The 10,995-nt window shown below is 43.9% G+C and overlaps 1 protein-coding gene and 1 pseudogene across 1 annotated transcript; both read right to left on the bottom strand.

The window, feature by feature from the left end:
• Positions 1-252: 252 nt before the first annotated feature.
• On the bottom strand, positions 253-2,307 carry LOC127659826 (protocadherin alpha-C2-like). The gene has a single exon (XM_052149774.1). The coding sequence runs from the start codon at positions 2,305-2,307 to the stop codon at positions 253-255; it is 2,055 nt and encodes a 684-aa protein (XP_052005734.1).
• Positions 2,308-3,757: 1,450 nt separating this feature from the next.
• On the bottom strand, positions 3,758-6,318 carry LOC127659589 (protocadherin alpha-C2-like; annotated as a pseudogene).
• Between the last annotated feature and the right edge of the window lie 4,677 nt (positions 6,319-10,995).

Consider the following 10,995-nt stretch of genomic DNA (forward strand, 5'->3'; position numbering starts at 1 on the left):
ATATTGAAAATGGTTTCTTTAGATGTTAAATGGCTATAGATTGTAAATTACGTAATTACCTCAAGTATACCAATTATGGACACATAATTAGGACAGGCCTACTACAAAAAATAAATGGTTGTTGGATGCAATTTCAACGTTTTACCAAAGTATTTTCATTGAAGCATAAACATGTTGTCGACGCAAATGCGTAAAAAAGAAGCGAAAATATGCATTCAGAACTTGATGTTAGTTCTCTTTGGTGAATAAAATCTACGGCTCACAGTGCTTCTGATATGACCTAGTGTCTCTAAAAAGTTCATATTTATTTCTTACCTGTAGAGTAGATGCAGCGGAGTCGCTGGTCTCGGTCAGTCCTGTGCTTCTCGGTATACTGGACACGATGTATCTCGACCCCTTTGGCACCGGCTGTCTGACCACCAGCTTTCCTTTCCTCGTCTCGGCTAGAAATAAGCTGTACCAGTAGGCATCATTGGAGACCAGAGTGGAGTCCGCGATGGTAGAGTTCCTCTCACTGATCACACTGTTCCTACAGGAAGGAGCCGCTTTGCTGGGCTTCGCTTTCTGACACTTCAGCACGATGGTGACCAATATGGTGATGAGCAACAGAAATGACACCGAGCCCAGTCCGATCACCAGGTACAGGTTTAAATCTGAGAAGATGTCATATTCCAAAGGCACCTCAGTCATGTCAGCATAGGCTTTAAGGGCGGTCTCCACCGTGGACAGTTTGATGGTGACTGTAGCGGAGAGCGCGGGCTCTCCGTTGTCCTTGGCGATCACCACCAGCCGCTGGTAGCGCGAGTCTCTGTAACTGAACATTCTCATGGTCCGAATCTCTCCGTTGTACTGATCCAAGCTGAATAATGTCGCGTCGGTGTTCTGGAGAAACTGGTACGTGATCCGAGAGTTGTGCACTGAATCCGAGTCTATGGCAATGACTTTGGATATCAGAGTTCCTTTATCGGTGGATCTCGGGATCTTTTCCTCCACCACCGAGCCGTGCGCGCGCCATGGAGACACTATAAGCGGTGTGTTGTCGTTCTGATCCATGATAATAATGTGAACGGTCACGTTACTGCTGAGCGGAGGGACACCAGAGTCTCTGGCCTCGATGTGGAAAAGGAACTCCTTCTCGATCTCATAGTCAAACGTCTTTAGCGCGTAAAGATTGCCGTTCTCTGGATTCATGGAGAACAGCATGGACATGGAGGTGTTCACTATTTCCTTCTCTATGATGAAATAAACTAGATACTGATTTTCGTGGAGATCTGGGTCTATAGCGGTTAAAGAGCTCAGTAAAGCTCCAGGTGCGTTATTCTCCAGAACAGGTATCGTGTAGAATGTCTGAGGGAACTGAGGAACATTGTCGTTCACGTCCAGTAGCTCTAAAGTTATAGTTTCATTATCAGATAACGCTGGGTTGCCCCTGTCAATCACGGTAATAGTGATGTCATATTCTGGGACTTGTTCGCGGTCTAACGGTTGTGAAACTATTAACTCATAATAATTATCTGATGATTCTCGGAGCGCAAAAGGTAAATCATCAGAGATATGAACATCTACCTGTCCGTTTTCCCCAGAGTCTTTATCACTCACACTAACAACTGCAATTACTGTATTTACAGGTATATCCTCTTTAACTGGACTGGAGAAAGATTTGATGGAAATTTCAGGATGATTATCATTCATATCTGTGATTAAAATCTTCACTTTACACTTTCCAGAGAGACTATTTGCTCCTTTATCTGTTGCTATAATTTCCATGTCATAGATTTTGAAATCTTCATAGTTGATCATTTCTTTCACTCTGATTTCACCATTTTCTGCATTTAAATTGAAAGTGTCCTGTGTTTTCTCAGATGTGTATAAACTGAATGTGTAAACTATTTCAGAATTCAGCCCTTCGTCTAAATCGGTTGCATTTAACTTAACAACAAGCGTTCCGATTGGAGCATTTTCACTCAAGTATACAGTATAACTGTCTTTATGGAACTGAGGGGCGTTGTCATTTGTGTCCAACACTTGAACAATAATATTAGCTGTTCCAGAGCGCGACGGCACACCGCCATCCACAGCAGTGAGTATCAGATTATGGGCTGCTTCTATCTCGCGATCTAATGCTTTTTTGAGTACTAAATCGGCTAGTTTAGAGCCATCTCGACCAGACTGTATTTCAATAGTGAAATGCTCACTTTCACTAAGATAGTAAGTCTTAATTGAATTAGATCCAATGTCGGAGTCCACTGCATTGTTGAGTGAAAAACGCTCTCCGGCTGGTGTGGACTCTGAGATGTCTAAATGCATGACATCCCGTCGAAAATGCGGAGAATTATCGTTGATATCTAATATTTCTAATTCAATATTGAACATTCTAATGGGATTTTCGATTGTAGCGTCAAGCTTCAGAAAACACGACGTTGTTTTGGCTGGGCAAAGATATTCTCTGTCTATCCTTTCGGCAATAAGCATCTCCCTGTTTCTTTATTTATATCCAGATATTTTTTATTGGCTATGACATCTAATCGCATCTTGCGTCTTGTTAGACTTTGCACATCCAGACCAAGATCCGTGGCTAGATTGGCAACAACAGATCCTACCTCCATTTCTTCAGGAATAGAGTAGTGAGTCACAGCAAATGCGGTGTTGAAGACAGCAGCGATGACAAGGAAACACAACACGTACCTTATCCATGACTGTGCGTCCAAAAACGAGACCATTTTTGTGAATGTAAGATACAAATCCAGTGCTATCCAAACGCGCAAATTGAACTGGCAATGCAAGATGCGGGAACAAAGAAAGAGAGGTGAGGATCACCGTTTACCAGCTCTAGATTGTGACGTATCATTATGACGACCAATAAGTCATTTACAGCTTGTGTTTTGCAGGACAACAGCGACACTGTGCGCACGATGTAAAAACATCACAGAAAACACAGAACCAATTGCAATGCTCTTACAGTAATGACGGAACACTAAACAGTGCGTATAGCCATGAACACGGCTCTGTGTTTGCCAAGAGTAAATGTGGAGTGTATTATTAACCATTGCATTCATTTCTTTTTATCTTTTCATCCTTTCTAGCCACATTTTATGTTATAATGTCTAAAAACAAAGTCATGCCTCATTTGTCAGTGGAATACGGGCTTGTTAATGCATCCAAATATTAGACTAAATATTAAGGCTACTCATAAAATCTGAAATGCATGACATTATTTTGGAACAATTCATTGCGTAATTGTTTTCCCAAAAAATGCTGATATAGAACATTTAAATTTGCCCTATATGGGAATAATGACAAAAATACACCAAGTTTTACATTCGCTGACTCAAACGCATTTACGCATTTCAATTTCATAACAAAGTCAATCAATACAATTCATACATATATAAAGTTTTATATTTAGTTAATAATTACACAATTAAATATGAAGGAATTTTGTTTAAAAGCGTAAATCTCACAAATATGTTGAAATGCATGACCTCTTTTACAAATTGGGTTTTATTATAGTTGCTATAATCGATTATTAAACTCTGCAATCAATGTATCGAATTTACTTCACCATCTCATCGATGCATTTGTTCATACCTACAATTATTTAGCATTTCATATGGGTTGCAAAATGACGTTTTTAGTGGCATTTGTAGATCAGAACAGTGATGTTTTGAATATGCTGCTTATTATCATACTACATTTTGACTGAACCTGTTATTGTACAATATTTCATCACTTTGACCGACATTGCAAAGTTGTCTTATTATATTAACAGTTTCTTTACCTGTAGAGTAGATGCAGCGGAGTCGCTGGTCTCGGTCAGTCCTGTGCTTCTCGGTATACTGGACACGATGTATCTCGACCCCTTTGGCACCGGCTGTCTGACCACCAGCTTTCCTTTCCTCGTCTCGGCTAGAAATAAGCTGTACCAGTAGGCATCATTGGAGACCAGAGTGGAGTCCGCGATGGTAGAGTTCCTCTCACTGATCACACTGTTCCTACAGGAAGGAGCCGCTTTGCTGGGCTTCGCTTTCTGACACTTCAGCACGATGGTGACCAATATGGTGATGAGCAACAGAAATGACACCGAGCCCAGTCCGATCACCAGATACAGGTTTAAATCTGAGAAGATGTCATATTCCAAAGGCACCTCAGTCATGTCAGCATAGGCTTTAAGGGCGGTCTCAACCGTGGACAGTTTGATGGTGACTGTAGCGGAGAGCGCGGGCTCTCCGTTGTCCTTGGCGATCACCACCAGCCGCTGGTAGCGCGAGTCTCTGTAACTGAACATTCTCATGGTCCGAATCTCTCCGTTGTACTGATCCAAGCTGAATAATGTCGCGTCGGTGTTCTGGAGAAACTGGTACGTGATCCGAGAGTTGTGCACTGAATCTGAGTCTATGGCAATGACTTTGGATATCAGAGTTCCTTTATCGGTGGATCTCGGGATCTTTTCCTCCACCACCGAGCCGTGCGCGCGCCATGGAGACACTATAAGCGGTGTGTTGTCGTTCTGATCCATGATAATAATGTGAACGGTCACGTTACTGCTGAGCGGAGGGACACCAGAGTCTCTGGCCTCGATGTGGAAAAGGAACTCCTTCTCAATCTCATAGTCAAACGTCTTTAGCGCGTAAAGATTGCCGTTCTCTGGATTCATGGAGAACAGCATGGACATGGAGGTGTTCACTATTTCCTTCTCTATGATGAAATAAACTAGATACTGATTTTCGTGGAGATCTGGGTCTATAGCGGTTAAAGAGCTCAGTAAAGCTCCAGGTGCGTTATTCTCCAGAACAGGTATCGTGTAGAATGTCTGAGGGAACTGAGGTGCGTTGTCATTGACATCAAGCAAATGCACCGTTATTGTTTCGTTATCAGATAGCGGAGGATTCCCTCCATCAGTCACAACTAAAGTGATCTCATATTCAGGGACCATTTCGCGGTCTAACGGTTCTGAGACCAATAACTCGAAGAGGTAATCAGATGACCTGTTCAAAACAAACGGTAACAGCTTGTTCATAGTAAGACGCACGTTGCCATTATCTCCCGTGTCCCTGTCACTAACACCTACGAGAGCTATAACAGTGCCAACCGGGATGTTTTCATCCACGGTGTTCTTAAGCGATTTTATGGTTATCTCGGGATAGTTATCGTTCATATCGTTGACATACACCGTCACTCTGCATTGACCCAAGAGGGAACCGGTCCGTTGTCTTTGGCCTCCACAAACATCTCAAATATTTTTAAATCCTCATAATCAATCGTTCCCATAACTGCGATTTCACCAGTATTTGCGTTCAAAGAGAACATCTCCTGCGTTTTTTCAGAGGTATAAAGCGTAAATGAATATGTAAGGTCTGCGTTTGAGCCTTCATCGGCATCAGTAGCGTTCAATTTAATAACAAGGGTGCCAGCTGGAGAATTTTCGCTCATATTCACAGAATAAATGGCCTGGTCGAACTGTGGGGCGTTGTCATTCGTGTCTTGTACGCGCACGATTATACTAGCTGTGCCAGAGCGCACGGGAACTCCCCCATCAATTGCAGTGAGTATCAGATTATGAACGGCCTTCTCTTCCCTGTCTAGTGCCTTCATGAGGACCAAATCGACATATTTTGTTCCGTCGCTCCCAGAATGGATATCGATAGTAAAATGGTCATTATCGCTCAGTTTGTAGGTTCTAACTGTGTTGGCACCAACATCCGGGTCAAAGGCATTGGGCAAGGAAAATCTCTCCCCCGGTGTTGCAGACTCGGAGACATCCAGTTCAACCTTATCCATTCTGAAGTGCGGGGCATTATCATTGATATCTGTGATCTCTAACTCAATGTTAAATATGCGTAAAGGACTTTTAATCATGACATCCAGTTTGACAAAACATGTAGTTGTTTTAGTCTGGCATAACAGTTCTCTGTCTACTTTCTCAACAATAAACAGCTCGCCTGTTCTCTTATTAATATCAAGATATTTCTTGTTATGGAAGATGTCAAGTTTTACCTCGCGCTGTGCCAGTCCGCTAATATCCAGTCCCAAATCAGCGGCTAGATTCGCAACGACCGACCCGCGCTCCATCTCCTCCGGTATGGAATACCGCGTCACAGACAAAGCCGTCTTCCATGTCACCCAAAGTACAAAGAAAAACGGCACCCAACGATTAACTGGCTTCATCATCAATCAATATCCTGAAGAAAACCAAAATGACTCAAAACAGATGTGCTCCTCCTTTAAATATCCCTCAAGATTGCTTTGTATTGAGACCGCCTTAAAAATCCTCTTATTCGTAATTATTTAAACACGCTCCACAAAATGATGCTGTTCTACTCAGTAACACCGGGCTTCTGAAATATGAGAACGCCCCTTTCAATGCGCGACTCTGTGAGTCATTTACTGTCCAACAGCGACATGCTGAGACGGAAACAAGCGATACAAGCATGAGCAGAAAGAGTTATTGACTTCTGAGTGCAGCAACTGAAGGAAGCGTAGATGTGATGCTTTAAAAGTGCTAAATGCACTGAAAGTGATATAAATAGGAGAGACGCATGCATGATTAGATGACAGCTATACATCTCTTACTTGACGTCAAGTAAATGAAACTGGGATAAAATAGTTTCAGCACCACAGTCTTGGACAGCGATATTTTAGCCTTTTCATCTCTCTCTCTCTCTCTCTCTCTCTCTCTCTCTCTCTCTCTCTCTCTCTCTCTCTCTCTCTCTCTCTCTCTCACACACACACTCTCTCTCTCTCTCTCTCTCTCTCTCTCTCTCTCTCTCAAATTAGCTTTATTGGCATGACTGTACAGAATGTACAATGTTGCCAAAGCATTGAGTAATAAACACATTACAAACATGTATACACAGTAAATCAATAAATAAAAAATAAATAAAATACAATTGACAAAGTAAAATACAGCAACTGCAACGAGTAGAATATTAGTTTGAAGCTGTAATATGATGAGGGGTCAGTCTCTCTCCCTCATATGATGACAGGACTGACACATACTGCGCTGCAGCTGAACACACTCTTCTTTCTCTCCCATAAGATACGAGAGATTGTCTGAGTGATTTATGTCACTGGTGAACACTGTTACACTGTAAAAATCCAACTTCAGATTTGTCAGACAACCTCAAATTTAAAAGTGTATTGAACTATCTAATTTAGAAAAAAGTGAGTTTACTTAAAACAATCAATTAAGTCAACTTTCATGCCATTTAAGTCAGCACAACTTACATTTTTAAACAGTGAGCACATACAACATCAAGTCTTTGAGCATGCTCAGTTTGATCACTGACCCTCCAACACACCCCTATATGAAACGTTGTGCACCTCTGTGAAAAGGAAGGTCTTGAAAATGAATGGGTCAAAATCTGAGGGAGCCTTGTAAGGCTGAGAACTATGAACTTCACATTGTTGTGTCTGCTACTGAGCATGCCCACTGGTGAAGCATTGTGGCTGAAGACACTACCCACAATCCCCTGCTCTGGAATTTATTTAAGTGTGTTTGGACAAAGTGTGTCGACTCTAAAAATGTGAAGTTCTTGTAACCTACAACACCATTTAATTTAGACCAAACATTTGGTCTCTTGGTAGGGATAATACATGATCTTATGTCAAATATAGCTCTACTAAAAATATAGATATACATATTATATTGTTTTCAAAAATATCGAAAATTTTGAACAGGTGTACTTAAAAATTCTAGTTTATTGAACTTAATGAACATTGATATTTTTGAGTTTACTGAACTGAATTATTACGTTTATGGAACTTGAGATCCAAATGGAATTGTTAAGTTGGTAAATATAATTTAACTGAAGTTGAGTAAACTTAAAAATCCTTTGCAGCTGGTTGCCTTACTTTTTTAACTTTACTCAACTTTTTATATTTACAGTGTAGAATATGAACTATTTGTGTAAAGTGTGTGTTTCTAATGGTCTCATTTTTACTGCAGTGAGTGAGGAAGTGAAGTTCATCCTATACAGACTCCTTCGGTGCCGTGTGAACACAGTCTGTCCTCTCTGGGTCTCTGGTTCTGTCTGTGTCGAATCGTCTCTACAGATGGGTCGAGTGCAGCGTGTCCTCTCTGGATCACCGGTTCTGTCTGTGTCGACCTGTCGGAGTGCAGAGTGTCCTCTTTGGGTCTCCGGTTCTGTTTGTGTCGGCCCGTCTCTATAGGCGGGTCTAGTGCAGCGTGTCCTCTCTGGGTCTCCGGTTCTGTCTGTGTCGGCCCGTCTCTATAGACGGGTCTAGTGCAGCGTGTCCTCTCTGGGTCTCCGGTTCTGTCTGTGTCAACTTGTCTCTACAGATGGGTCTAGTGCAGCGTGTCCTCTCTGGATCTCTGGTTCTGTCTGTGTCGACCTGTCTCTACAGTTGGGTCGAGTGCAGCGTGTCCTCTCTGGATCTCCGGTTCTGTCTGTGTCGACCCGTCTCTACAGATGGGTCGAGTGCAGCGTGTCCTCTCTGGAGCTCTGGTTCTGTCTGTGTCGACCTGTCTCTACAGTTGGGTCGAGTGCAGCGTGTCCTCTCTGGGTCTCCGGTTCTGTCTGTGTCGACCCGTCTCTACAGATGGGTCGAGTGCAGCGTGTCCTCTCTGGATCTCCGGTTCTGTCTGTGTCAACCCATCTCTAAAGACGTCTCTAAAGACGGGGCGAGTGCAGCGTGTCCTCTCTGGGTCTCCGGTTCTGTCTGTGTCGACCCGTTTCTACAGATAGGTCGAGTGCAGCGTGTCCTCTCTGGGTCTCCGGTTCTGTCTGTGTCGACCCGTCTCTACAGATGGGTCGAGTGCAGCGTGTCCTCTCTGGATCACCGGTTCTGTCGGTGTCGACCGGTCTCTAAAGACATCTCTAAAGACAGGTCGAGTGCAGCGTGTCCTCTCTGGATCTCCGGTTCTGTCTGTGTCGACCCGTCTCTACAGATGGGTCGAGTGCAGCGTGTCCTCTCTGGATCTCCGGTTCTGTCTGTGTCGACCCGTCTCTACAGATGGGTCGAGTGCAGCGTGTCCTCTCTGGATCACCGGTTCTGTCTGTGTCGACCTGTCGGAGTGCAGAGTGTCCTCTTTGGGTCTCCGGTTCTGTTTGTGTCGGCCCGTCTCTATAGGCGGTCTAGTGCAGCGTGTCCTCTCTGGGTCTCGGTTCTGTCTGTGTCGGCCCGTCTCTATAGACGGGTCTAGTGCAGCGTGTCCTCTCTGGGTCTCCGGTTCTGTCTGTGTCAACTTGTCTCTACAGATGGGTCTAGTGCAGCGTGTCCTCTCTGGATCTCTGGTTCTGTCTGTGTCGACCTGTCTCTACAGTTGGGTCGAGTGCAGCGTGTCCTCTCTGGATCTCCGGTTCTGTCTGTGTCGACCCGTCTCTACAGATGGGTCGAGTGCAGCGTGTCCTCTCTGGAGCTCTGGTTCTGTCTGTGTCGACCTGTCTCTACAGTTGGGTCGAGTGCAGCGTGTCCTCTCTGGGTCTCCGGTTCTGTCTGTGTCGACCCGTCTCTACAGATGGGTCGAGTGCAGCGTGTCCTCTCTGGATCTCCGGTTCTGTCTGTGTCAACCCATCTCTAAAGACGTCTCTAAAGACGGGGCGAGTGCAGCGTGTCCTCTCTGGGTCTCCGGTTCTGTCTGTGTCGACCCGTCTCTACAGATAGGTCGAGTGCAGCGTGTCCTCTCTGGGTCTCCGGTTCTGTCTGTGTCGACCCGTCTCTACAGATGGGTCGAGTGCAGCGTGTCCTCTCTGGATCTCCGGTTCTGTCTGTGTCGACCCGTCTCTACAGATGGGTCGAGTGCAGCGTGTCCTCTCTGGATCTCCGGTTCTGTCTGTGTCGACCCGTCTCTACAGATGGGTCGAGTGGAGCGTGTCCTCTCTGGATCTCCGGTTCTCTACAGACGAGTCGAGTGCAGCGTGTAGTTTAGAAGTAGTTTAGGAAGTAGTTAAATTGATATGCTTGAGTGACTTTGTTCTGTCAATCATGAATGTATTCTTCCTGTGTTAATCTTTCTGTCTGTTTCAGTTTGCCAGTCTGGATGGATGAATTTAGTAGATATTTTTCTACTAAATAGTGCGTAGGGTCTCTCTCTGGGTGTCCTGTCCTGTGTGTAAAGGCACAGTGATGGTAGTTATCTGGAGGTGTGTTGGACAAATGGAACCAGAACTTACCTGCTCTCTTCTGGATTTCAGTGAGGAGAGGGAACCGGCCCAGTTCTGCTCTACAACCTAGACTCGGAGCATTTCTGTGAATTCCCAGGATGTTTTGGCAGAATTCTAGGTGGAAAATTTCAACAGGGCTTTTGTCCCATGATTCATAATTTAATTTAAATTTGAGGCCCCAGATTTCACAGCCATATAGGAGAATAGGTTTGATGATGCCGTTGAAGATTTTCAGCCACAGTTTGGGGGGGGGGGTTGCATTTAAATCATTTTCTTTATACTATTATATGTCCTACGGGCTTTGTCAGTCAGATATTTTATTGCCAAATCAAACCGTCCTGAAGCAGAGATTTTAAGACCCAAATAATTATAGCATTGGCATGATGAAGGATTGTTCCCCTGATTGTGAATATATATTTATTGCACATTTTTTTGGAAAATCATGACTTTGGACTTCTCCATGTTTACTGGTAAGGCCCAACCACTGCTGTATATTTCTAAAATGGAAGGGCTTTCATGTAGTCCCTCTTCATTAGGGGACAGCAGCAGGAGGTCGTCAGCATATAGGAGGTGTTTCATTTCTCTGCCATCTAAGATCAGTCCAGGGCAAGATGACTTTGAAGGGTTGTGGCCAATTCATTGATATACGTAAATATTAAACAGAGTTGGGCTGAGGCTGCAGCCTTGACGAACTCCTTTGGTCTGATTGTTTCTGGTTTTATGTAGATGTTTTTGCAAAATAATACAATGTTCCAGTAGCTTACTGCAATCTATTGAGTCTAGAGTTGCATTGAATATCTTGAGATGTGACGCAGGCGACCTCTAGTGGCGTTTTGTGAGACTGATTTTCCAGAACTGTCAGTTTCTTAGA

The sequence above is a fragment of the Xyrauchen texanus genome, chromosome 19 (genome assembly GCF_025860055.1).
Source record: "Xyrauchen texanus isolate HMW12.3.18 chromosome 19, RBS_HiC_50CHRs, whole genome shotgun sequence".
In the NCBI taxonomy this organism is placed as follows: domain Eukaryota; kingdom Metazoa; phylum Chordata; class Actinopteri; order Cypriniformes; family Catostomidae; genus Xyrauchen; species Xyrauchen texanus.

Coding starts and splice junctions, on each gene's coding strand:
- LOC127659826 (XM_052149774.1), bottom strand. CDS start 2,307: ATGCATTTAGACATCTCAGAGTCCACACCAGCCGGAGAGCGTTTTTCA.